Raw genomic sequence first — 26339 nt, forward strand, 5'->3', positions numbered from 1 at the left:
GGAACAATCGGTTTTGACGTTGACCCTGTTATTTCCGGTTGGAGAGAATCCTGTGTCCCTACATTTCCCGGACCATACTTTTGAAGGATAAAGGAACGAAGTCTTGGTTTCTAGAAACACAGACCAGTAAAGATTGGTCGCTCTTAACTATTGCAACGATCTTTGGTCAAGAAAGCGTACTTTTATGCTTTTTGTCTCTTTACGACGTATTTTACCAACGTACCAATGGAGTGGCTATCTCAATTGAGCAGATAATACTCAGGAAGATCTGTTGCCCTTTAGCGATCATCCTCCATTAACGACATTAATAATTCATTTGAAAACATCTTTTCCATGAAATTAAAAACCTATTATTGGTTATGGTAGCGCTTACGAACAACAGATTTTCTTTAATTTTACAAATCGGCTCATGTAGTTCATTTCCTATATGCGTCACTCGTGAAAAGCCCCTGAAACCCTCACCAACTGGCGATTCTAGACTCTTGGGTCCTTACGATAGGATGCTGTTTCTCCATTTAGATGAGCCAAATTTATCAGGACTGGGCTAGATGCCTCTTCCTCCCCAAGGGAAAAATAAAAATGACATTCTTTCCGGCTCTCCATGCATTCATTTACATCTATGATGCATACCCTCTCTCTTTTCCATATTTAGCCTACCATCCAGCTCTCACTAACTCACCCACTCACCCACTCACCCACTCTCTCGCTCTTATCTTCCTTTCATTCGCTCCCTCGCTCTTCGAGGTATTGAGAGATTGGTCATTCTGTTAGACCAGAGCGTTCTGCAAAATTAATAATTCATTTCTCACCTTCTTTCCCCACAAAGCGTCAAATACAGTTGACAGCGTTACATTGATTGTATATCTGACCATTGTATGGAACAAGTCGTCTTTCTTTTTAAACATCGCCGACCAAACTCTATCCCTTTCCTTTTTCAATCCACCTTTTACTTTTTACTTATATTTACGGGCCATGGACAACAATACTACCATTTATCTCTTACTTCAACTTTTTAGTGTTCCCCTTCTACTTTTCCTTTTCGTCCACTGCACCTATCATTCCATCAATTTCCTCCTCCAGATCTTCTCCATTGTCGCTATCCTCAACAACATCAATGAGAGCGTACTACCCATCTACTACAATGACCAGGTCATGTCACAAGCCTATGGCACGACTGGATGCACTGTGTCCGCAATCTTTGGACACTACATCCCTATAGTACTTAATCTGTTGGCTGCATGTATGGGGTTTAATGTGTGGCTCCTGATAGTGCACAGAAGTAAATATAAAGAACGACAGCTGCTGCCTTGGTACTGTCTGTTTTCTTTTGGAGTACCCTTGGTGATGACAATAATCGCTATCATCTTACTTCGGAATGAGCCACACTGGGCAGCCAATTCGCGACGATACTGTTGTGATTTTCAACATACTTCCATAACTACGGGGACATTTGCTATCCCTATGTTAGCCGGAGGAGCAGCTGGAGTTCTATTCACAAGTATGTTTCTGAGTTTTGCTGCAAAAAAAAAAAAAAAAAAAAAAAAAAAACCATAACCTGAGGAGGACGCTAACTCTTAATTTCATATTTAATATTCCTATTAGTGCACACGGCGATTCATTTGGTGCAATACTACTACAAAAAACGCCAAAATTCTAATAGTAGTGGTGCTTCTCATCGAACGAGTATCATAAATGACTTGAGGTAAGTTTCGAAAAGTGATCCTTGTTACTACTATTGTTTACATTGTTCATTTAACAAGGAGAACGTTGCTTATAAGGAAATTATATACGATCTGCTGCATTGTTAGCCATTGCATTCGTCTGATGGTATTCTCTCTTTCTATTGGGATTATCATAACCATGGCCATCTTACAACGAATTGTTGAAATGACAGAACATGAACCTGTTTATAACCCATCTGAAGGCGAGGACATCGTATCGGACTTCAGTGGGCCTTTGGTCGCTTATTTTATTTTCCTCATTTTCGGAACAACCCGCGATTCCTTGAGAACAATGTCATTGGTTTTATATCCATGTCGGAGAAGAAGAAATGACGAATGCCTTGCAGAGGAGCCTTCATCACGCTTTCGTTCAGGGTCTATTTCATCATTTAATGAGCTGGTATCAGAAGATATACTGTTGGATCAAGGTGGTCACTCTCACGCAGCAATAGCGAAGCAAGCCTCAAAATCAGTATCACACCCGCATGAGCAACCAGATCTGAGAATTCAAGGGGAGGGAACATATGACACCGTCGAAGCATTCAGAACAAACACCCTCAAGCGATGCAGGGTGCTAATATATATTACTGAAAGTAGTTAGTAGCAGTATCTGTAAAATATAAAATGTTAATATTAATTCAACAATAGATCACATAGGCGACTGTTCGGTGCCTGTTGTATTTCCGTATCTGCCTGGGCTTAGCGGTAATTAACAGAATTGTTTGGTTCCTCTTGAATGACCGTCATCCAGAGGAACTAGTAAGAATCGTCAGAGTTCACAGCATTGTTCAAAACAATAAAATTCGACTGGTAGTCAGCCAATCCTCAAAATGTGATGCGAAGTAACGCCTTAAAGCACTTCAATAAAATTACGGTAGCTACTGAGATGCACACTAGATATTTTCGTCTCTTACATGTACTGGAAGATGCAGAGTTTATTCCTTGAGCTAAGCTTTTTGAAGTTACACCAGTTATCAGTAAATACACAAATATTGTCCCGCTTTTCACATATTCCCAGCACTCTCTCGATCCAAAGGCTGTGATATAGCCATCAAAGGATACATGCTTGTCAGAGCATTAATACATCCCTTGGGAAAGTGGAGGAACATGTTAAAAGTTATTGTTCAAGGAGCGCAGGGTAGCCAATAGCATGTGGCAGTGTTTAGATATTTATATGGTTTCATATTGAGCTTGGACAGTCGCCATATAAAAGTCAGAGTTTGATTCTTGTGGTTTATGATCATTAATGGCTAGTTACGACCCCCACCACAATAGCTTGGCGCTGTACACCACACAATATTTAGGACATTTAGGATATTTAGGATATTTAGGCAGTGAGGATCACAGCGAAAAGAACTTAAGGTGACACATCCAACGTCGCGTCATTGTTATGCTAAGTCTTAGACATTTTTTTTTTTTTTTTTTTTTTTTTTTTTTGGCTTCCAATCAGACGCCTCATTTGCCTGTCATTACAAGTCTTAACGGAATCACTTTTCTTTTTTTTCCTTTTTTTCTTTCTTTCACTTTCCTTCACTTTACAATTCACAGATCGAATCGATTTTTTGTGCCACGTACTTTTTCTTCTTATATAACTTCACTTAAACAAGCAGCCATCAAACCCGAATCGCTCTATCACAATAGAAAAACATATAAAACATGAGTCGTTATTACGGTTCTACCGCAGGAAACAATGCCTTGTTTGCTGGCTTTGTTACTCTTGCTGGGGTGATCGTCTACTGGTACATGTCTACGACCGAGGAGGAGCGTGCAGAGCAACGTGCAGATCTCAGGGAAAAGATCAATAGTGCTTCTAGGCAAATGTCAGGTAAAGTCCTGTGTCCAAACATTGTCCTTGACAAAAAAAAAAAAAAAAGATACAAAGTCTTTATGCGTGTGTGAGAGGATATGATACCTTACTGTTCCACACACTCTTTCTTATATATCCTAGCCGCGGCAGACGATGCTGTAAAGGAAGCAGAGAAGGTAAAAATAAAATAAAAAATAAAAAAAGAGAGAAGAACGAGTCCTAGTGAACTCTTTTTTTTATGGTTGTAGATTGACCTAATTGTATCATGATATTCAATCATGTAGCTTGCTGATGATGCTCAGAAGAAGGTGCATGAAGCCTCCGACAGGGTTCAAAGAAAGGCCGGGGAGATGGCAGACCATGCTCGAGATGTTGCCGTCGAGGGACTTGACAAGGCATCAGAAGCCATCAAATCTGGCGCTGATAAAGCCGCGGGTGCCGCCGATAGGTTGGGCAATAAAGTCGAGGAGGGCGTTCACGCTTCCAGGAAGAGTGTCCATAGGGCTAAAGAGCACATCAAGTCCGGCGCCGACAATACCAATGCCAGTATCAAGGAGAATGCTAAACATGCTGAGAAATCCATGAAGGATACTAAGGAAAAGGTCAAAGATACCGCTGAAGAAGTGTCTGAGGATGTCAAAGACGGTGCAAAGAAAGCAAAGAAGCACGTCGAGGAGGCTTCCAAGGACGTCAAGAAAGATGCTGAGAATGTTGCCAAAGACATTAAAAAGGGTGCTAGAGATGTCTCCAAAGATGTCAAGAAGAGCGCCGAAGAAACCTCCAAGGACGTTAAGCATGCTGCGAAGGACGCCAAGGACAATGCCAAGGATGGAGCCAAGAAGGCCAAGAAGCATACTGAAGACAGCGCAAAGCACACAAAGGAAAATGTAAAAGATAAGGCCGAAGATGTTGCGGATGATTTCGAAGGCGGCTCTGACGAGTTCGAGGATGCTCGTCAACATGTCAAGGATGAGACTAAGAGGGCCAAGAAGAACTCTGTGGATGCTACTAAAGACGCCAAACATGAGGGCAATACTGCTAAGGAACATGTAAAGAAAGAGACCCATGATACCAAGCATAACAATCACAAGAATCACTCCCATACCAACGATTTGAAGGCCTTTACCAATCGAGGTGCACATACCGAGCGTAATGATGAAGACAACTTTGCTCCTGCACCACATGCAGACTCTGGTAACCGCGCAAAGCCTCAAACTACCGGCACATTGAACGACGACAACAACCATCCGGCTGTTATTGGTAATGATCGTGAGATTGATTGAGGGGGCAGCTTGAAGACCTAGGACAACGCGGCAGGATAATGCAGAAAAAAAAAAAAAAAAAAAAGAGAGAGACAAAGAGAAATAGGAGGCAGAAAGAGAAATAGGAGGCAGAAAATTCCTGAAATGGCTTAAGAACCTAACTATGACTTGTAATCCTTGTTATTTTATATGTTCTTTATAGACGTTGAACATTCTGAACTTAGAGTCGATGCGCCTGAATTCCACCCCAAACAAACTGTCGCTTAAAAACGATTAGATCATAGTTTCACTGGCGTACAAACCGAATCAAAGTCTTAATAAAAATTGAAAAAAAAAAAAAAAAAAAACGCGACAAAAAAATATCATACAGCTGTGGCTTTGCATCGTTCGATACATATTTCTTCATACATGTTTAAATTAGAGACTGGGCTGAAAATCAAATTTCCCTTCTCTTTTCTCAGGTGCGCAAATAGTGGTAGATAACTTGCACGTGACTGCTACTGCAATGAATGACGAACCATAAAAAAAGGATGAATCCTCCAATCAGCCTAGTGCCAACATTGAAATCAGCCAGATCCATCGCATCGATCCATCGATCAACACCATAAGCCTAAGAACTTTTTTCCAGAGTGCTATCTTATTATCAGGATGAAACTCTTGGGAACTATTTGAAGAAAGCTTTTGAGATGAATGGATTCGTGAGACTATGACCAGGGATCAATTACATTGCTAAAATTAAAAGTATCTGGATCATGACAGTATCAAAGACAGCATTGTATGAGCGACGACAGGAAACAGTGATTCAAAAGAGATCATCATACACTGGAATAAAAAGGAAAAAAAGTACATTACAGCAATCTGGTTTGCTAACGTTTCTCCTTTCTATTTTTCTTTTATCTGTTCTACAAACTTACAACTCTCATCCGACAGATAATTCAGCATGCTTATCCCCAAGCAGAACCGCAAGCTTATCTACGAGGCCCTCTTCAAGGGTATGAATACAGAACTACTGAGTGATACATAGGGATTAGTTTTGAGTCATGATCAGAATGCTAACTAATCGCGAATTCTTTTTTTATTTTCGAACTTAATTCAACCCGTCCGGATTCACTGATTTACGACTGGCTGGATCGCTTGGAATCTGGATTTCAAACTCGACGTTCATGGTTAATTTCTTTTTTTTTTTATTTTCTTTACTCAATCGTTTCCTGAATCAATTGGGATCAATAATCAAATTATACAGACGGTGTTTTGGTCGCCAAGAAGGACTTCAACGCCCCCAAGCACGATGAGCTCGATGTCCCCAACTTGCAGGTCATCAAGGCTCTTCAGTCCTTGGATTCGAAGCAGTATGTCAAGACCCAGTTCTCGTGGCAATACTACTACTACACCTTGACTGATGCCGGTATCGAGTACTTGCGCGAGTACCTCCACCTTCCCTCGGAGATTTTCCCCGCCACCTTCAAGAAGACCGCTCGTCCTTCAGCTCCTCGTCGTGCTGGTAATGCTTTAACTTCCAACCTGATCTTTTTTTTTTTTTTTTTTTTTTTTTTATACCCTTATTTAATATTTCATCTGGATGTACTTGCTTCTTCGGCATGAAACCGCGGAAGACCCATATTGCTGAATACTATCACAAGTCGTTCTCAGGATATTTTTACTTATGTTTACACAATAATACCATTTGAGATCTCCGGCTACTATTATCAGGACTTGATGTCGGACTACTGAATTGACTATCAGCATCCTGTGATCAGTTGTCTTTCCGTGTTGTGGACTTTTAGTGAACTATTTGACAAAGCCACAATCAATGATGACTTTTATCCAAGTCGTAGGAAGGGGGAAGGAAAATCCTATTTGACTATATTGCTTTATTGCTGACCAACTCTATATGTTTTATTTTTGTATAATAGAGCGTCCTGAGGGTGCCTACCGCCCCCGTGGTGACCGCGATGACTACCGCCGTCGCGATGATGGTGAGAAGAAGGAGGGTGCCTCCGGTGACTACAAGCCCGAGTTCCGCTCTGGTTTGGGCCGTGGTCGTCCCGCCCAGCAATAAGCAAATAAAGACTTGACTTTTCTTTGTCTTCACTCCGTTGTTTGCAGCTCAAAGGTTGCTAATTGAATCAGAATAAAATAAACATGAACAAGTAAAATAATATCGATGGTCATTGCGCATCGTATCATAATAGGACACGCTCCCTCAGCCTGTTTGAAGCCTTGTAAGAGCATTGCACACTCTGCTTCAAACTTTTTATCAGAAAAAAGAAGGTGTGCCAGCTACGAATGTAAGTGGCTAGTTTAGTCTCGCGCGCATGTTGCCTTTTTGTCTTTTTTAATTGGACCCATCGCCAACTTTACTTCTGTATATCTTAATGGAAGCATCGCCATAATTGCAACTGAGAGTTTAGTGCATTGTACGAGTGGAGATGAATGATGCCCACAAAAGGCTTTTTAACCCAAAAAAGTTAACGCTTTTGGTGTAGAGTAGATGTTCTGCAGGAAGGAAAGAAGAGGAAGAGGAGCTAAGACCAGGGGCAGTCGATCTTGCATCTCTTACCTGTTGTCTGGTCTGTTGTTCCCCCTTTTCTAAAGGTTTTGCTTGTGGATATAAAATATGCAGCACGAACTTTGAAAGTATGACGTCGCATGACAAATGCAATAAATTCGGAGAATTTGTCCACCAGTTTGAACAGCATTACTTGCACTATTTGATGAATATGTTGGTGAATCCAATTCGTCCGGCACTCCCTCTCTGCGATACCATCTCTTCCATTTGGCTTTGTTTTGTCGCTTCAAAACAAGCCCTTAAAAAAAAGCATCGAACCTCCTGTTTTGATTGACCACAGAAACATAAAGGAGAACAATCTTTTTTGTTCTCCTTTTCCAGATAGATATCAACAACTATGGACTTCAACACCGTAATTGTTATTATATCCGTGCTTATCTGTACAATAGCGGCTGATGTTCTGGTATTGGAACCTTCCAAAATCAGGACAACAGGGACCTTGGATGCTCCTGCCTTTAGTGTTGATGCGATAGACATAGCAAGGGCATCTCGTACTGTAGCTAAACTCCCAAAGATTATTTTATACAGCTGTCCCTTCAGACTTTAGTAAAGAATAACAAGAGGCTGATACCGAAGACGAGGTGTATGCTATATTGAGTTGCATAAGCCTTGTGGCGGAAAATCAGCATGCTAGAATTGTATCGTCAAGGGTTAGAGCAACTCAGGCAATAGCTCCTCCAGTGGTCTTCATTCCAACTGTAACGCCCATAGCAGTCCCAACGTCCGCATTCCAATGACTGACTGGGGCATTTATTACTATAAAAAAAAAAAGCTGGAGAGATAGGGGCGAAGACCAAATATCTCGCCATTCGTAATAAGCATGGCTTTTGCATTTGTTTGTCGCCGTTTTTACCAACGGCCCAACAATGAGCACACCCCTGTTAGAGTCCTCGCCAAAAAGTCATAAACTGGATATATTTTTCAGGCTTTTAAATTGAATAGAATACTTCCACTTTTAGACGCAGGAAAAATACGTACAAACTCAAAATTTTAATTTTTACGAGAGCGTTTTCGATTGATAAGAGGCTCGTCCTCAGACTCGCTATCCTCTATCACATTAAACATGCTTCCAGCATCTAGCGTAAGATCCACTATCTCAGGGCCTAGGGTAACAGCTTCAGCTCGCTCTTGATTTAGTACTCTAATGAGTTCTGCATCCCACTCACTATTGTCGACTTTGAAAGTGTCACTAAGGTCCACAATAGGCTCGTTTTCATCAAAAACCTCTTGATAAACCTCTTCGACTATTTCTTCCTGTGCATGACTCCTCTCGTTATAGTATCTCATGCCAATTTTCACAGACTTCTTCCATACAGAGTAAAAGACTTTACACGGAATCTGGGAAAACAAGCTTAGTAGCCTTTTTTTCAGCAAGATGGATGTCATTGTCACCATTGCTCTCGAGGCAATTATGTTTTTCACAACTGCCCAGATCTTCTCAATAGGTTGTAGCTCGCAATGGTAGGGTGGAGTCTTGAGGATTTCATGTCCACCATTCTCCTGGGCTATTTTACTGATAGAGAAATACGACTCATCAGGAAGAGCGTTAACCAATTCCATAAGCTCGTTTTTGTTCAGTGCTTTTCCATTTTCCCTTGTTGGAATAACAATCTCCTTGCCCGTGAGCCACTCTTTGATAGTTTTCACAGTGTCGCTCTTGGTTGGTTTCCTGTTTTTCTTGTGAAAGTGATATGAAGCGCCATCAAGATGGATTTTACAAGGGCCAAGTCCCATCTTATTGAGATTCTCACAAAGTCGCTTAAAGATACTATCGAACAAACTAGCGTTGAAGTTTCCATGATAATCGTGATCTGTTGCCACGACCCCTGCATTCCTGATCTCCTCAGGTACGTCATCCCACAGTTCAGCCTCCTGCTCTTGGCCTTTTTTTGATTGAGGCTTTGGTCCCTTTGATGGCCAAACATACACGCTATCATTAACGAATTTGCCTTCAACCTTTTTAGCAGCTTCATCATAATATACAATGAAGGCTGCAAATATAACCATGATTGGTTTCCTTCCTGCATCGTTAATGACACCACCGCCACTTTGCACCCAACGTCTTGCTGCAGCATGGTCAATGTGGCAGTAAGACTCGTCCAAGAAGACCTCTGGAGTCCTAGGCACCCAACTGCCGTCTACTAGTTTTAAATTCTTAAGACGGCGCTTCAGGTAAGTAGCTCGGAAGGCAATATTCTCCTTGGAGTCGTGCAAAAAGTTCTGTCGGACCCCTTTACCCCAATACAGTCCCATTTTACGGAGGTCGCGAGTGATTGATCTTGCTGATCTGTCGATTTCAAAGTCTTCTTTCAGTTGGTTTGCAATTAAACCCGCAGAATTAGGAGTCCCGCTCTTGTTTGATTCAACTATGATATTCAGCACCTTCGAGTTTAAATCCTTGTCCGCTTCTTTTTTAGGGCGACCAGTTCTTCCTCGCCCTGTCATTTCGACGATGCCTGTTTGTGCATATTTAATTGCTGCCACACAAGTGTTTCTCCCTACACCCATCAGAATCGAAAGGTCCATTGCTCTGTTGTCTGTCTTCTTAAACCAGTCTTGGACTGCTGGTGGCGCATTCATTATAGCATTATATGTATGAGCTATTATCGCGTATTCGTCTTTAGTAACGGACGCTTTACTGCGTGTAAATGCCTTTTTTCTCTCTCCAGTTTGTTTGTCTGACAAGAATGGATTTAAATCGAGGGTATTGGGACGCTCACCGAATTGCTCTAATGAGGTAGAACTCCTTGGCTCGTTTCTGGGAGGAGTAATCCATTGATATTCGGTAGGAGACCTAATAGGGGAGAGATCGGCTTCAGTGGGCAGTTGTGGCGATCTTCGAGGCGGAGTGAAGGGTGTGCCTGAAATCATTTGGTCGATATTTCCTTCGCTATACCAACCACCAAGATCGTTGTATGAGAGTAGGTTATTGATATCAAAAGGGAAAGACATTTTACTATCTGAAGATTGCGAATAAAGTAGGTTGACAATGAGGATGAGATCGAGAATGAGATTGAGAATGATGTTCCCATTTCTCGCAAATTCTAATATTTCTAATTAAAAACGAAGATTGAATTGGTTTGGTGGCCATGCATCTAATTCATTCCTTCTATTCAAAAAATATATGCATTTTTGTCTTCGTACGTAAATTTTTATTTTTCAAATTTTTAATTCAAATTGAGTATTGTAAAATATATCCAGTTTATGACTTTTTGGCGAGGACTCTATGGCACAGACGATTATCAAGGTTACGAAAATCATCACCATCATGCAAACCTTATTTATTGCCCACAGATCATTTTCTTGATAAGCGCACAATTGTACTTCCACAGAGTAGTGGGCTGTTTTTTACAAAATGGAAAACATGTCCCCAGATGGGCGTTTCTTGTTTATTCTTTATATATGCAACATAAACGGGAACCTTGGATTTAGAGGACCCTTTGAAATTATCCTCGTATGGCTAAGAGTAGGACGGTCGAAATTGGAACCGATCACGCTGATATGATTTCTAGAAGAAACAATGGCTTAAAAGAACAAGTAGATCATATGTATTGTATTACTTTCTTCCTTCCGAACAATCCATGTTTAATTGAACTGGGGCTCCTGAACTTTGAATTTCCGCAATTATAACGGTTAATATATATATATATATAAGTGTGTATATCTTCATTTCCTTTGTACTCAGGAACATGGCTGTCAAAACAGCATCCCCGTTTCCACAGGAATTCTCTTTGAACCTTTTTTTTTTTTTTTTTTTTTTTTTTTCCGGTTTCTCATGTTACCTTCCTTTGTTTCATTCAGGTGCGCCTTCTTTCCTCTATCCTATTCATCCTATTGATCCTATTCATCCCTTCACCTTCCTCTCCACATTCGAGCTCTGATTCAGCTACCATGGCAAACTCCCCATCTCTCCTTACCCATGTTATCAACTTTATGGGATATGGCGATGCACGTTTCGCACCATCCGACTGGAGTTTTGAACACAATCCGTTCTGGACAACTTATCTGCTCACACTGGCAGTTTTTCCTTGTCTATTCTACTTTACTTGGTATTTGAACCCTTCTCTCAGCAACAATAGACTAGGTCTTTCATGGGTCATGGGGTTTTATTCAGCGTGTCTTTTTACGATAGCTGGATTTTATGAGGTTCCTCATCTACGAACAATCTTCAACTCTCTTGTCGATTATCAGCCTGTATCTGGAATTATACCATCCATGCTTGAAGCAACAGATCCAGTTCATCCGTCAAGTGCAGACATACTTGGCTTATCACCGTTAGCAGCAAAAGATATTTGTTATCCATTACTAAAAGCAGGAACTTTGGCATTTGCTACTTTATTGCCTTCATTTTTGAAACTGGAGGATGGGTCCTATTCAAAGTATTATTGTTTCTCAGACTTTAAACTAAGCGACAATCGAACATCGTCAATTGATGGTGGATTCAGTTCAAGGATATATGATCACTCTGAAAAGTCAGCCCAAAGGCCTTTCATGACAACTGCCTCCTCCTCCTTTTCCTACGATGAGCACGACAATTCCAAGATGGTGGACAGCCCATTATCGTTGCGTCACGGTGTATTTCAGGCCCAGATGCAGCGACCCCATTTGTTTTTCTCACTGGAAAATTATCCTGATGATGGTCGAATTGGACCACATATCATCGCAGCAAACTTTCAAGCGTTCCTGGCGGTTGATCTGATCTTGGGGTTGATGCATTACCGTAAGCAACTAGAGCCATTCTCAACTGTGGTCCATCATATTATATACCATTTTATTGTAGTCCATATGAGAGCCGGAGACATGCTGTCAGTCTTTTGTATTTGTGGAACGCCCATTGAAGGTACATAAATTTTATACTGAATGAACTCTTTTTTTTAAAAAAAAAAAAAAAAAAAAAAAAAAAAAAAAAATAGAACAACACTAACCCATTTATACCCTCATTTTTGTTCAAAACAAAAGCATCAAGTATTTTCCTCGCATTCGGGCGAATTTTCCCTCATCGACGTACAAAAACAATTGAGAGACTCTACTTGCTATGCTTCATCTCGACGCGCCTCATATATGTAGCATTACTCTGGCATGAAATCTTCTTCAACTACCCCGACAAGTCAGTTGCATTCCTGTATACGATCACGCTTTCCTTGCACATCTACTGGTTTATTCTCTACATCAAAACTCAACGCAAATATCAGGCTAAACTAAGACGACAGCAATTGTGCAGTGTCCTTCAATCTCTTGCTAATACTGTTAAGAATGAGCTCACATCTTTGGGGGCGGTTGAGGACACAAAGGACTTTGTTACCGTATCCAAGATCAAGACCAAGCCTCCTGCAGAGTGGAATATTTCAAAGTTTATGAGGAAAGATGGTCTTCGACTTCGACGTCCACTTGAGGAGGTTGATATGCATGAGAGTAGAGCCTCTGTAGAATTGAGTCAAGAGAAGAATCATTTGGACGATGATGTTTCTCGTGGAGGAGCCCAGGTTTTGTAAAAAAAAAAAAAAAAAAAAAAAAGAGAAAGAGTAATCCACATAAGTTTCTTAAATCATAGAAGTAGTAGCCAATAATCTAATATATCACCCAGTCGGAAGATGTATAATAGTAAGAGCAAGGGTAAGAGTAAAATAAGAAGTGCAGACGAGATCGTCGTGTCCATCCAGAGATTGTGTTCAAAAGTAAAGGTCCTTTACTGCGAGGACTTTTGATCCAATGACCGTTGAAAGAAATACCAAAAAAAAAAAAAAAAAAAAAAAAAAAAAAGAGTGCTGTTAGTACGATGCGAGTTGTTTCAACTGATTGTCCACGATACACATCCTTGCAGGTCAGAGAGAAGGGAACTATATCGTTCACATCCACAATGTTTTTCCCATTTAGCACTGCAGGTCCGTCTCTTATTTTCCCTCATAAAGTTTCATTTCCTTGATCCTGTCCTTCCGCGTGGTTGCACACAATTGCTCACCATGTGGAAAGAAATTGACAAGTCTCATGGTCAATCACACACAAACATTAGCACCTGCACTCTGCCCAAAGGTTAATAGGATAGGACAATAGGGCCAACCGACCATAAAGTACAAAGTTGCACTGCCATGCTATCTTAATGCTTTTTTCTTTATCATGCTTTATCATGGGGCCAATAAGACCATTGTAACAAGTTAACAAGTTAACAATCAAACAATCAACAATCAGCAATCAATGGAAAAGAACAAAATAGCATTCATCATTTTAGCCGCTTTCATCGTTTATTACATTACACGGTGCTTCAGATGTTTTGTGCAGACGTTGTGGTACTTTGGACAATTGGAATGACTAACAAAAAACAGAGTTGTATGTGTTTGTATAACCTGTAGCCCTTCATGAGACAAAAAGGATACTTTTTGTAAAGGAATGAGACATGTTCAATGATTTATCATGAGAGATTCTCATGAGCCTTTTTTTTTTCTGATACTAACAGAGTTGTTCCAACTTCAAAGCGAATCATGTTTAGGAGTTTTTTTTGGTCATAAGATTAACTTGCCCTGTGAGCGTCCCTTTTTTTTTCTTATTATGTATAATGAGTTATATCAGCCATGAGGAATGCTTATGTGAACAGCCTCGTTAAATAATTTTTTTTTAGCACACACACAGTTTTACTCGTGGTCGAATCACGGGAGAGGGGTCATGGTCTGAACCATGTGGTACAAGGGTGAATATCTACTATTCGCTTCGCAAAACGCACAGGCGACTCATTTCCAAACACACAGCCAGGGTTGAAACAGTAAACATGCTGACATGTCTCCATGCTCTTGATTTTAAAGATCCCGATAAAGCAAGAAAGCATGACCATCTTATTCAACTCTTTCACCGCTCACTCATCTATCTCCTTCTATTTCTTCTTCGGTCTTTCGACTCTTCTTTTTCTCTTCTTCTCTTCTTTTTTCTTTAGTTCTTCTTTAATCATCATCCTCCTCATATTCGCCCTACTCTTGTTAAAACCTACCAACGCTCCTCATTCTTAGTCTCTAACCTTATACTTTTAACGACTATACCCTAATCCCTAGTTCATAACGTAATAAACAAAAATGGCTGATATTCATGAACTCATTGAGGCCACCACGGAAGCATATCCCGAACAAACTGCTGGCATCAGCCGTATTCCTGGCAGCCCTACCGCCCACGCTATTTGTCCTATTACAAGCCTTGTCTCCTCACTAACAGCGCCCGCGACCCCTAGTCTGTGTCCAATCATTCTTGCTTCTACCAACACACCTTCTCAGGACCACTCTGTTTTCTCATCGCCATCAATAGCAGTAACTACTCATTCCTACGTGTCGAACCATAATGTCCCCTCTCCTTCTTCTTCTCCTGTCGCGCTATCAACATCCTCATATCCTTTCTTGCTGACTCAACTCTTCTCCCGGCATGAGCCATTATCATTGTACAATTTTGATGTAAATCCAAACACCTCGGCTTTTGTGCCTACACTCCTCGCAGCTACGCTCTTTCAAGTTACGGGCTTTTATTTGTTTCGTTATTTTTCCCCCCGCCTAACCGAGCAAGATCGCAAAAGTCTACGAGGTCTCTCTTGGGGCTTGACATTGTTTTCATCCATTGTGTTATTCACCGGTACCTTTGCATCATTGTCGAACTTGGAATGGGGCTTCATTACATTGGTAGTCCACATTTACTGGTTTCGCAAGTTTATTCAGCAGCAGATCCGGTACTACCGCGAAAGACAACAGGCTAAACTTAAGGAGGCTGTTCAACGCATCGAACCAGAGTTGCAATCTGCTCATGTGGCGAGCAGCTGTAGGCTTAAGAACGAGTTCCCGACAGATGGTCTCGTCATCAAAGATAATTTGTCTGCTGAACAAGAAAAGGCCAATGACATATCGGAAATGAATGCGACTGTTTTTGATGTAGTTGAAGGGAACCACCATGGAAGCCGTCGTCCGTCATCTCGTGCTTCCTCTCGCATGCCTTCGTTTGAACATGACATGATGAGTCCTCCATACGAAGCATTGAACGACTCTGAAGCAGACACTGATGCCGACAGTGATGAGGCTGGGATCGACACTTCCATCACCACTACTACAGCCAATACCTTTAACATCCCATCAATAATAACTGTTGAAGCTCCAGTAAAGACAATGCAACAGCTTTTGGAAGAGTGTGAGCAAGAAGATATTTCCACTTATGCATTGTCTTTTCAGGGAGCTCTTGGCAAGGGTAATAAAACATTTTCTGCGATGGCAATGAAGCGTTTGATGTCAAGTCAAGGCTCTGGAGCCGTACGATTAAGTCGTCCTTCATCAATGCGAGATGCCAAGCGAAGAACTGCGCTGGATGCAATTCGCTTTGAAGAAGAGCCCAATGAGATGATAAGTAGTACCAAGGAAAGCCTGGCTCAAACTCAAGCTCAAACTCAAACTCAAGCACAGGTTCAGGCTCAGGGACCTTTGGCTCTTTTGAATAGCCAACGCCAACACCAGAATGAAGAGCAACTGGATGGGGATGCCACCGTCGTCCTACGACGCCGACCATCAAGGATGTCGATAGTTGCGAGTCGCCAGACAATAAGAGAACACCAAGGCCAACGAGGCAAACAAAGCTTTGGCACAGTTCGGGGTGTTCAGCATATCTCATTCATGGAATAACGTATATATCCATAATATTATGTAATAAATGTAATCTCATGTACTTTACCAATGTGGCCCACCTCTTCTGCACGCTTTGACACAAAAAAAAAAAGGTGTAACAAGGACAAGCTTAATTGTCTCCTGCCTTTTGTCTCTTTCTAAAACTTAATTGTTTCATTTGTTCGACGACCTCCAAATTCTCCATTCATTTCAATTGAAATTCACATTTGCATTCAAATTGATTCCTTCTCGCTATTAAAACCTTTCTTATTCTCTTCTCTCTCTTATCACACCCACACCGTACGTTACGCTCGTACAAACTTAAGACAAAAAAAAAAAAAAAAAAAAAAAAAAAATGGCGACGCTAAAGAAACTTCAATGTTATTTTTTTGCATTCATCACTATCTTCATGATAACTGGCATTGTGGCCCTTATTATGGGATCAATTTGGCTTCGACAATCGTCTGATGGTGCTCCACGAGATGCAGTTATCTCACAAGAGATTGAGCGAGGTATGTTTGAGGAAAATAAAGGGAATACATATATACATATAACACAAGGCTTCTTGAGACTATGTGCTACAGACCATCGATATATTCCATCACCGAATATCCTATATTTCAGCAAGACAGTGGCGAGTAAGAGGAGGATGTAAAAATGGGTTTTGAGAACAGAAAAGCTCTCTTCGTAATTTTAAGTTCAGCGCTTCTTTCCCTTTATGGGTTCAAAGTTGGAGGTCAAAGCTAAAAGTAGTTTTTTCTTTAGGATGAACCAAAACCCTTTCAGAGCCAACTCTTGCCTTTAGTGTTTTTTTTAAAAAAAATTTGTCTCAAATTTAGCTCATGTAGTCTAATTGAACGCGCGTGCTTCCTTTTTTTTACTCTTTCTTTTACTAGCTGGAACAATAATTGCAGCTGTCGTTGCAGTGATTTCGTTGATTGGATACATTGGAGGAAGTGCGCCTGTACGTCGTAAACCATTCTTGACTGCATTCGCATGGTTGATTGTAGCGGCGATGGTGGCAGAGCTAGCCTTGGGTGGCGTTATCTGGTTCAAGACCCTACGGATGCGTAGTCTTTTTGCTTCACAATGGTTGGTTTGGCCTGAGTCCCTCAAGGTCACCTTTCAAAACATGGTATTAAAAAATTTAACCACAACCACATCAACTATAACAACAAGAGCGAGACACAGAGCAACCACTGTTAGCTTGGGCGATTGTCAGCTCACAATTCCAATCCTTTTTTTTTTTTTTTTTTTTTTTTTTTTTTCCCTTCTAATCCCCTATAGACAAGTCTGCGAGGATATGGGCAGTGCTGCGGATACCATGATAGCATGAATATTGTATATTCAGGCCTATGCGCCAGAAAGACCGCAGCAATGTATCCAGGATGTGAAGAAAAAATATCGGCATTCGCGGACAGTTATTTAAGGAAGTTGTATACATCGCTCTTTGGATTCACCGTCGTGAATGTTGTTTGTTTTGTCAGTACTATAATTGTGATACAGGCTAGGAACGATGAAGAGCGATACATCCGCATTGGAAAGAAAGAAGGCAGGACTTACAAAAACTCAATTTAGAGCACTAACCTCCTTTTTTTGGAGAAAGATGTGTTGTAATGTGTATCTGAAAGATATCGCTATCTACTCTATTAGAAAATAAACCCCTCCTCGTAATAGTATCTGAGCTACAATGGTCAAGCGGATATGAAGATTTATTTACAATGGCTGAGGGAGAAAAAAAAAAAATAGCCAAATGTTGTATGTATTTGAGGGCTAGATTAATGATTGTGCTGATGGATCTGACTGTGAATGTTGATAGTGCCTTTGATCTAATTGCTCTTGATGATGATGGTGATGATGGTGTTCTAATTCACCTTCTTCTTTTTGATGATGTTGCTGCTGTCCCAATAGCTCTTGATGTTCCGACTTTGTATTCTGATTCTGAGAAGTGATTAACCGAGTTGGTCGTCTTAGCTGGTGGATCATGGCTGGTACGTTCTTCTCATCATAATCTTTCCAAATAGTATAAAGCGATAAAATCTCTTGAGTAATCTCGATAATCTAAATATTGAATTAAATTGAGATTGAGGGGTTCATCATTAGGATTAAATACTCGATTATTAGGTGCTATTTGACCATATATCTCTCCTAATACTCCCTCAAAGACTTCTTTCTTTCTTTCGATTTCAATCTAATTTCGATTGTTCATCTCAAATATCTTTCATAGGTCGGAGTGATTTTTTTACCTCGTCCATTTCAACATTTAAGTCTGCAAACCATTGCACCATATTCCTGTTATTGATCCCATGTCCTTCCACCTGCGGAGTATTGTGATGTGGATGATGATGGTGACCGTGCCCATGACTACTTATTCCCTTTTTGGAAGCCATGCTATGCAATTGAGCATGTAAGTGTGGGTTGCTGTGGGTGTTGTGGGATATAGAGCTCATACTGGCGCTGTCCTCATTCATGTTATTATTACTACCACTGCTACCACTGTTTCCATCGCCCACGATACTGTTGTTACTATTAGCGTGATCCTTGAATCGGTCCGCATGCACAACACAGATGATATACAATGCAGCAAGGGCGATCATGTGTGGAGCATAGAGAAGACAAACATCTGTCCTGAAAGAATCATTAATAACGAACCTGAGTTGCAAAAAAAAAAAAAAAAAAAAAAAAAAACAGTAGTCAAAGATGAGCTTACAGACTATTTACTTTGCATAAAGAGGAGTAACAAAAAAAAAAAAAAAAAAAAAAAAAAAAAAAAGCCCTGTTTGCATTTACTTACCAAGCAGCCTGTAGATTCGATTCTTCAAGTCTTAAATCCTTAGCGATGATAGTAAGATCTCTGTATGGGTGGTAAACAATGAGATAGAACTCGAGCTCCTCCAGCAAATAAAACTCAAACTCGGCCACCTTTGATGTATCATAATCAAACCCTCCATGATCTTTAATAGGTAGCGCAACAGGATATCAAGAATGTTAGGCGGGACGTATAGAGTAAGTTCCTTTTTCTCTTTTTTTTTTTTTTTTTTTTTTTTTTTTTTTTTGATAAGATTGAAATGTAGACGTTACCTGCAAGAACGACTTTAATGTCTACTATAATATGTTTGATATGTTGCGGGCATTCTTCAATTTTGCATGCGAGATAAATACAGGTTGCAGCCACAAGAGATGGGTCTGTGGATCGCATGCTATTTCTGAAAGGAATCAAAGGTATCCAAAGGAAGCTCATTAGGTTAGCTTAAGGATTGAATACTTCCACCCACATACACACGCTTCCGAAATATTGTATTTACTTTGTATAGAACCTCTTGAAGTAGACTATTGCTGTTGCTACCACCTGTTGACGAAACTGTAACCGTTTACAGATCTTTCCGATAACTAAATGGACATAGAGCAAGCTTGATCAACCTGCTGGTAACATGGTAGCATTTGGATTTCATCCACCAATTAGGCGGGTTTTTGAACTTACGATTGTAATACCACAATTTAATTTTTGTCAGAGTCGCAATATCGACGTATTCAAGATCTTCTTTCATTGCTTCATCAAGTCGCCTCCGATCCAAAATCCAATGGGTACTATTTTTTTTTTTTTTTTTTTTTTTAAAAAAATAAAATAAATAATGCGATTAGATAAAGTTAAAGGCAATCTGATCCAGGAAATGGTTATTGATATAAAATTCTCTTAGTTCATTCTACACCACTGGCTCCGTGTATTATTACAGCTAGACAAAAAAGGAAAGGAAAAAAACAAAAAATGTTGTACATTTTGTGGGTTGATCAATTTGAGTATGATGTTTGAAGGAATATAAGAAAGTTTGGCAGAGGTATTTTTTCTGTCCACCTACGCATGAGAGGAAACCCAAAAGTTGGCAGCCATATCGAGCAGTTGGTTAAGTTGCAAGATGCAGAGGTATTTTGGACGGCGGTGGTTGACGCAAAAATCCAGATGGCGTGTTGGAACGAATGGAGTGGCGAAGTGAAATGGACTCAAAGACTGAAAGAGCAGAAGGAGCAGAAGAGCAAGAATCACTCGTGAGTTGTACCTGGATACGATGTAAAGTACCGAAAGAAAAGCCACTTTGTCTAAGTTGACAGTCACGGCCTGGTTGGTGGCGCATCCGCCGGTCAACAATTTGTTTAACACCATTTCATTTCACTATTTAATTTGTACAACAGACCTTTTCAATTGAGAATAGAGTCTTATTATGAGATTATTTCATAGTTCGGTTCAACTTGCCCCTGGTAAAAATTAGTTTCATATCAGTACCAAATCATGAGTGACCCGGGGAATGAAAATACATAATTTGTTCCCATGTTTGCTTTCGATATTTTTCTACACATGATGGCGTCTCAATGATGAACTCAGTTCATGACCATAGTAACCATAGGAGGAAAAAAAAAAAAAAAAAAAAAAAAAAGGAGAGATAAACAATGACTCCACGCTTTTGCTACTGTTCGTAGGTCATTCATTATCCTCTCTCTTTGCTTCCCAAGTTTAGAATTGTACTGCCTCACTCACGCCATTCCCAATTATCTCATTATTTGCCACTCTTGGTTTTCTTTTTCATCCCACCTGTTCACACACACTCTCTCTTCCTCTTTCAATACTCCACCCTTGTTTGTCGTCTCCTTCCTAAATCTTTTTAATTCATTTATACCCTCTTTCTGTACTCATTTCAATGAATGCTCAGACTTGAAGACAATATTACATCATGATGCTCAACAACAGTTCCTCATTCACCTCTGTCCATGTTCAAAAGGACCACAGTCTTATCAATAACTACGGCACTACAGCCAACACAGAATCCAATCCTGGACACATCCATCCATATCCTTCCAAGGACATTGTCGGTGGAAACAAGTTGAACAATCTCACTGTTACTCCTGAAAAATATTCTAGAACCTCGTGGGAAGAGAATGATAGCGATGACAATCCCTATCCCGCAGACTACACCTATGGTCGCGATGACGATGACGAAGACGAAGACGAAGACGAACGAGAGCGGAAGCCTGAAGACAGGGATCAACCTAGCCGTTCCACCAATGGTTTGCAGGACGAAACAAATGGCCAGAGTAGCAAAACGTTTGATCAGGCACCCGAAGACGACGAAGCGGTCGATGCCCCTCCGAACAGAAATCTGTTCCGCTCCTCCGCCACACCTCCTAGTACGTCGCTCAATCCAACAAGGCCATACTCGAGTCATACGAAGCATCATTCCTTTGGCTATGGTAATGATCGCCCAGAACATTCCGAGTCAGAGTCAGAGTCCAACTCAGAGTCCGAGTCTGACGCCGAGGAAAATTCAAGTAGAACATTTCCTGTTGCACCGCCAGTCCCCACAGCAACACGCCCAGTGTCGACAATCTCTAACACAGCCTCTGCATATAGATCTCCGTCCAATCCTGGCTCACCAACCCAGAGTCGATTTTCTACTCTCAATAGTGTGCCACCTAAAACAGGGATAGCAGCAGCACCATCTTCAACATCACCGACGCTCTCTAGAACATCCGTCAGTGGCGCTGGCTTTATGTCGAATCAGAAATCGCCTATGGATCCTAAAAGCAAGCGTGTTTCCGGATCCGAAAGTGATGCTTCCAACAGCTCGAATAACTTTCGGACTGCCGATTTCAATGAGCACCTTCGCAATGCTCCCGGGGCAACTGGCCTTTCGAGATCTATATCTAGTGCATCTTCTACTCGTGGATTAACCAATGGCCGTTTCCGCCTCCCTCGTCGTACATCGTCTTATTCAGATCTTTCCGACACAGAGCTTAACGAAGTCTTACTGGACGAGCCCTCTGATCCGAATGCAGCTAAAAGACGAAGCAAAGGTAGTACAACAGCGACTCCCCGAACGTCTATCATCGCATCTAACGCTGGTTTCCCATCCAGCTTCTTTAACGGCAAACCTCATCCCAAGTCTCAGCAATACCAACAACAGCAGCCTTCTCAGACGAACTCACAGTCAGCGACAGCTGCTCCGGCGCCGGCATCATCAGCCTCATCAGCTACATCTGAGTCTCGCGTTACTGGCATGCTCAATGGACCAATAAGCTCGTTTGCGAGCACGATCCAAGGCGCATTCATGGGACGTGGTTTTGGTACCAATACTACTACGACCACTCCCCCATCCACGACATCAAAATCACCAAGTGGGTCCAGCTTTTGGGGCTCAAATGGCGGTGGTGCAGCTGCCAGTATAAACACTTCGGGAATTGACCATCGAGGATCCCAAAATGTTAGTCCTGAACGTGCCTCGATGTACTCGAATCGAACCATAGATTCGAATATGGATTTATTGCTCGCGCGACTGGAAGCACAAAACTCGCTTGTTGAACAGGAGAGCAAGCGGCGAATGACGAATGAGTCAGAAATGGATCGAGTTCTTGGGCATGCTAAAGAAGAATCAGTTGGCGAAGATGTGGACTGGGGTAAAAAAAAAAAAAAAAAAAAAAAAAAAAAAGATCTCTTCTATGAGGATTGAAAGATGAATACATATTAACGAACACTTATACTTTTAAATACATTGTCATAAAATATAGATTACTGGGGCTCTTTGATGCATGATTACGATGGTGTAGTTAAGAAGAACCCTAAACAATTGACTTTGATGATACAAAAAGGCGTGCCACCAGCACTACGTGGATTGATCTGGCAGATACTCGCTCAGTCCAAGAATCCTCAACTTGAGGCGGACTATGCGGAATTACTCAAAGCAACAAGCTTGCATGAGAAGCAAATTAACCGCGATATGAGTCGCACATTCCCGAACCATGAGTATTTTCAGGCAGAAGGGCTCGGTCAAGAATCTTTGTTCAATGTAGTCAAAGCTTACAGCCTCTATGATTCCGAAGTCGGTTACTGTCAAGGTTTAAGCTTTGTAGTTGGACCACTGCTCTTGAATGTAAGTTTTTTTTTTCCTCCTCCCTTCATCTATCTTAGTATAGAAGTTGCAAGCAATATACTCACCTATCATTCATTTCCTTTGTAGATGCCAGATGAGGAGGCTTTTTGCTTATTGGTCCGTATGATGAAATCATACGACATGAGAGGTCATTTTACTCCTGATATGAGCACGCTTCAACTAAGACTCTATCAATTTGAGCAACTCATGGAGGAAACGGTTCCGTTGGTCTACAAACATTTTCAGAATCAAGGCATTCGATCAACTATGTATGCCTCTCAATGGTTCATGACTCTGTTTGCATACAAATTTCCTCTTGATTTAGTCTTCAGAATCTATGATATTCTCTTTGTGGAGGGGGTAGAGTCATTGCTGCGATTCGGAATCGCGTTATTGAAGGCCAATCATGATCAGATCTTGCACCATGACTTTGAAGCACTGGTTGATTTCTTGAAAAATGGATTATTCGAGTATTACAAGGTAACCACAACCGTAGTTTAGAAGCAAGTCAAGAAGACAACGAGGGATACATCTTTATTAACCATGCCTCTTGTATTTTATTACTATATATATATATATATATATATTTAGAGCAAGCCTGAGCTTTTTGTTCAGGACGCGTTTAACGTCAAGGTGACTCCAAAGAAGCTGGCCCAGTACGCTCAAAAGCATGCGGCCATGATCCAAAAGCAACAAGCAGAGATTGCTGCTGAAGAATCTCTCCGAGAATCAAACCGTCATCTCTCAGCGGAGGTTCGACGGCTAGAAGCTACAGTTCACACGCTCAATAAGGAGCACGTTGAGCTTGCAAAGGAGCTGATTACGCGCAAGATGGAGATGGCACAACTTCAGGACAAGAACGATGTGCTATCACAGAAAGTCATTGATCTAACCAAGATTGTGGATTCACAGGCTAAGGAAGTGGAGGACCGTCTGAAAGGTGAAATCCAGAGTGTGATGGAGAGGAACTTGGAGCTTACACGAAAGAACGAACAGTTGGAGGACCAGTGTGCGTCATTGGAAAATATGTTGATTGAAACGAAGATGAAGTATGCAGCCAGTGAAGATCAACGAGATGCCTTGACAAGGAAACTAGCAGATTTAAGAAAGGCTCTTGGGGTTGTATAGTTTTCAAACTTTAAGTTATGCACATTTTATACAATCATAAAACCATTTTTGTTCCTTTCGATTTCTATCCTAAATGAGTAGTGAGTAGTATTTATTTTTATTTTAACTCTGCCCGAAATCAGTAGGTTTTATTCGAAGTCTGTCCGAAATGACTTTTGCTCTTGGAATCGACGGAGTGAGTGTTTTCTTTGAACCCTGGTTCCTGAAAGACACGTTTATGAAAGCCTCTTGTATGCTTTGGCTTGCTCAAAATCTAAAAATACTCGGTTTTCAGGAATCAAGGAATGCGCCATGGATAAATGAGAAGCAATGCCAGGGCTTGGCCACGAGAAGGTGTTTTAGAAGCACAGTTTTCACACCCATGTCTATTTACTCCTACTCCTCGTGTTTGGTGGACCTCAATCTTGAAAAAAAAAAAAAAAAAAAAAAAAAAAAAAGAATCCTGTCTTCATGATTATTTTTATTTTTTATTTTTTAACGGATTCACTAATTCAAGATACTTTATTCCAGACTGCAAGGCTTGCACATTTCTGTTGCCTTTTTAAAACTATAAAATGAAGCGAAAATGCATTAAATCGACCAAGAAACATCGTTGTGATCAATTCACTTGGTCCCTTAAAAAAATATCGTTGTCTATTTCTCGGAAAAATGAACCTGCAATGCCACTGATAAAGGGCAGAAAGGCAAGTATCCATTCTATGGGCATATTTTAAGCCCTACCATTACGTATGCCTGGATTGTGATGAGTCTTCATATACTGGGGAAAAGCGAGAAAAAAAAATCCTGCAGCCAAAAGTATCTTGCAGCAAAAAATAAAAGTAGTAAAGAAGCCCTCAACGCAGGTCTACTTGAGTGCTTGGGGTGACAGGGTAGAGGGCCTTTTTGTGCTTTTGTTTTGCTGGGCGATTTGACAAAAAGGGACAGTAACAGAGGTGATCAGAGCTTGATGAGAGCTTGTCTGCTCCATGCAAAGAAACAAGCGCCTGTTTCATGTTATAACTTTTCTTCCGATTAGGCGTTATGGAGAATCATGATAGAATCGGTTAAGAATTAACAAAAGAACATTTGCACTGAAAATAGGTCCTCGGGGTATAAGCTTAAGTAATGGTTTCCAAATAATGCGGAGTGTTTCTCTAATTAGTGACGATGGTTTCAAATCGCGAGCTTAAAAGCTTAATAACAATAAGCGCATGATGCAAAGATGGTTTGAAGAGCGGAGGAAAGGATCGAGAAAGGCGAAGGCTATTGTGTCAAATGAGAATTTAAGTATCCCTATTTTTGGATGTTGTGGTCTGGTGATTCAAATCATTGCTGGTACATCTATACTGACGCCAAGGAAAGTTGTAGTCAAGAATACTGGCGGAAGGCGTGCAGGGATAGGAGCACAGTTCTGGACAGGTGGAGGCGTCTTTTTTCAAGATTCAACCTGAGGAACTATTCCTGGTTAGGGATTGTTCCTGAATCTATGCTAGCAATCTGTGCAATGCAAGCCTGCAGCAGTCGATCCGCAGCAGTTGCAGCAGACAGAGGAGGCCCGCTTGCAAGAGTTAATGTTTACGGATGAGCGCTATCTAATAAGTTTTATCGATGCTCTTAGTGGAAATGAGCCATTGATCTGAATGAATGCGCCTAGAAACCCTTGAGGCCGCACAGGACTACAGGATAAGATGACTACCTATTGAAGCTACAACCAGGCTACTGCAATGCCTGCTTGCCTGTCAATGGTGAAGTAAGCATGGCAAAGCAATCGTCTATTAAACCACTGAGTCATGGATACCAAATTCTTTTTTTTTTTTTTTTTTTTTTTGTCCGGAAAACACGAACTGCGCCCCTATACTTTTCCATTTCCTTGCGGCATGGGAAGTATGCCACATAAGTCATCACAATACAGACTGGAATGCAGAGTAACAATCACTCTTGACTGCATGTTGATTTCGGCAACAGCCTCGGATGCAGCTGGCTGTATGCTAGCCATGGGCCTCTACCGTGATGGTTCTTTAGGATAAGAGGGATGTGTTTTTTTATTTTGGCTGTAACAATTACTAAACGGAGCTTTTTTTTTACGCTTACAATGATCATTCGTCACACACATTGTTCTCAGCATAACGGGGACGCCAAAGGGAGAGGCTTTAAAAACAATGATCTCTTTCTTTCCCACGTCTCTTTTGGGTACTTACTGCCATAATTACTGATTACAACAAGGGCAGGTACTGGAATGACCTTATATTTGTTTGAAAAAAAAAAAAAAAAAAAAAAAAAAAAAAAAAAACGGGTTATAACCACCTTTATTCCCTTCATTTTGACAAGGCTGCCAGTGCTT

At 40.9% G+C, this 26339-nt stretch overlaps 8 protein-coding genes across 8 annotated transcripts; 7 read left to right on the top strand and 1 right to left on the bottom strand.

Annotated features, from left to right (window-relative positions):
* Nucleotides 1-872: 872 nt before the first annotated feature.
* On the top strand, nt 873-1793 carry BCR41DRAFT_184490 (hypothetical protein). Its single transcript, XM_022019781.1, has 2 exons — nt 873-1498; nt 1603-1793. Exons 1-2 carry the CDS (start codon nt 973-975, stop codon nt 1704-1706), a joined length of 630 nt encoding a protein of 209 aa, XP_021884887.1. The 5' UTR covers nt 873-972; the 3' UTR covers nt 1707-1793.
* A 1474-nt stretch (nt 1794-3267) lies between these two features.
* On the top strand, nt 3268-4811 carry BCR41DRAFT_384152 (hypothetical protein; the record flags this gene model as incomplete). Its single annotated transcript, XM_022027534.1, has 3 exons — nt 3268-3546; nt 3670-3704; nt 3813-4811. Exons 1-3 carry the CDS (start codon nt 3378-3380, stop codon nt 4809-4811), a joined length of 1203 nt encoding a protein of 400 aa, XP_021884888.1. The 5' UTR covers nt 3268-3377.
* A 447-nt stretch (nt 4812-5258) lies between these two features.
* Nucleotides 5259-6826, top strand: BCR41DRAFT_347503 (Plectin/S10; the record flags this gene model as incomplete). The annotated part of the gene is made up of 3 exons (XM_022023105.1): nt 5259-5782; nt 6034-6308; nt 6411-6826. Coding segments are annotated over exons 1-3 (334 nt in total), but the record flags the coding sequence as incomplete, so codon positions are not given.
* Nucleotides 6827-11149: 4323 nt separating this feature from the next.
* Nucleotides 11150-12842, top strand: BCR41DRAFT_419541 (hypothetical protein; the record flags this gene model as incomplete). The annotated part of the gene is made up of 2 exons (XM_022029777.1): nt 11150-12199; nt 12319-12842. Coding segments are annotated over exons 1-2 (1473 nt in total), but the record flags the coding sequence as incomplete, so codon positions are not given.
* A 1355-nt stretch (nt 12843-14197) lies between these two features.
* Nucleotides 14198-15995, top strand: BCR41DRAFT_347506 (hypothetical protein; the record flags this gene model as incomplete). The annotated part of the gene is made up of 1 exon (XM_022023106.1): nt 14198-15995. The coding sequence occupies exon 1, from the start codon at nt 14418-14420 to the stop codon at nt 15990-15992; it is 1575 nt and encodes a 524-aa protein (XP_021884891.1). The 5' UTR covers nt 14198-14417.
* Nucleotides 15996-16347: 352 nt separating this feature from the next.
* BCR41DRAFT_347507 (hypothetical protein) lies at nt 16348-17554 on the top strand (the record flags this gene model as incomplete). Its single annotated transcript, XM_022023107.1, has 3 exons — nt 16348-16486; nt 16871-17109; nt 17262-17554. Exons 1-3 carry the CDS (start codon nt 16384-16386, stop codon nt 17550-17552), a joined length of 633 nt encoding a protein of 210 aa, XP_021884892.1. The 5' UTR covers nt 16348-16383.
* Nucleotides 17555-17704: 150 nt separating this feature from the next.
* Nucleotides 17705-19955, bottom strand: BCR41DRAFT_318581 (cyclin-like protein). Its single transcript, XM_022021320.1, has 7 exons — nt 19832-19955; nt 19456-19562; nt 19280-19364; nt 19056-19180; nt 18769-18928; nt 18221-18626; nt 17705-18035 (listed from the first exon to the last, which is right to left on the bottom strand). Exons 1-7 carry the CDS (start codon nt 19861-19863, stop codon nt 17748-17750), a joined length of 1203 nt encoding a protein of 400 aa, XP_021884893.1. The 5' UTR covers nt 19864-19955; the 3' UTR covers nt 17705-17747.
* Nucleotides 19956-22360: 2405 nt separating this feature from the next.
* On the top strand, nt 22361-24019 carry BCR41DRAFT_300726 (rab-GTPase-TBC domain-domain-containing protein; the record flags this gene model as incomplete). Its single annotated transcript, XM_022020589.1, has 4 exons — nt 22361-22418; nt 22530-22891; nt 22979-23383; nt 23495-24019. The coding sequence occupies 4 exons, from the start codon at nt 22361-22363 to the stop codon at nt 24017-24019; spliced, it is 1350 nt and encodes a 449-aa protein (XP_021884894.1).
* Nucleotides 24020-26339: the final 2320 nt, after the last annotated feature.

This window comes from Lobosporangium transversale, assembly GCF_002105155.1.
Source record: "Lobosporangium transversale strain NRRL 3116 chromosome Unknown BCR41scaffold_5, whole genome shotgun sequence".
NCBI lineage: Eukaryota > Fungi > Mortierellomycota > Mortierellomycetes > Mortierellales > Mortierellaceae > Lobosporangium > Lobosporangium transversale.